The sequence below is a fragment of the Mesitornis unicolor genome, unplaced genomic scaffold (genome assembly GCF_000695765.1).
Source record: "Mesitornis unicolor isolate BGI_N332 unplaced genomic scaffold, ASM69576v1 scaffold2551, whole genome shotgun sequence".
Lineage (NCBI taxonomy): Eukaryota > Metazoa > Chordata > Aves > Mesitornithiformes > Mesitornithidae > Mesitornis > Mesitornis unicolor.
Window position 1 is genome coordinate 14,873 of NW_010165582.1, and position 368 is coordinate 15,240.

The 368-nt window shown below is 69.0% G+C and overlaps 1 protein-coding gene across 1 annotated transcript in view; it reads right to left on the reverse strand.

Annotated features, from left to right (window-relative positions):
- Positions 1 to 115, reverse strand: part of ZCCHC10 (zinc finger, CCHC domain containing 10) — an 11,271-nt gene extending 11,156 nt beyond the window's left edge. Inside the window, exon 1 of the mRNA XM_010194664.1 lies at positions 58 to 115. Within this exon, the coding sequence (XP_010192966.1) occupies positions 58 to 98 (41 nt within the window). The 5' untranslated portion in view covers positions 99 to 115. The remainder of the gene's footprint in view (positions 1 to 57) is intronic.
- Positions 116 to 368: the final 253 nt, after the last annotated feature.

The window sequence follows — 368 nt, forward strand, 5'->3', positions numbered from 1 at the left end:
CCCCCCCCGGCGGCGCCTGCCCCGCCTTGCCCCGCCCGGTCCGCCCACCGCACTCACGCCTGTCTCCGAGCGATAAGGCGGTGCATGGGAGTCGCCATCTTAACGGCCAGGCCAGGAAGTGAGGCGCGGGCCGCGTTGCATGCCGGGCCATACCGGCCGCCACCTCCCACTGGGGGATAGGAGCGGTCGCCACAGAGACGAAGTCCTCCTGCGGCCAGAGAGGGCGCGCTGGAACCCTCCCCCTCGCCCTCTGGCGGGCCCGCGGGCCCTGTCCGCATGGATGGCTGCCCAACGTAACCTCAGGGCATTGAATGTCCTGCCAGTGCCGAACCACTGCTTCTCTTCAGTCTTACAAGAAACTGCCTCTC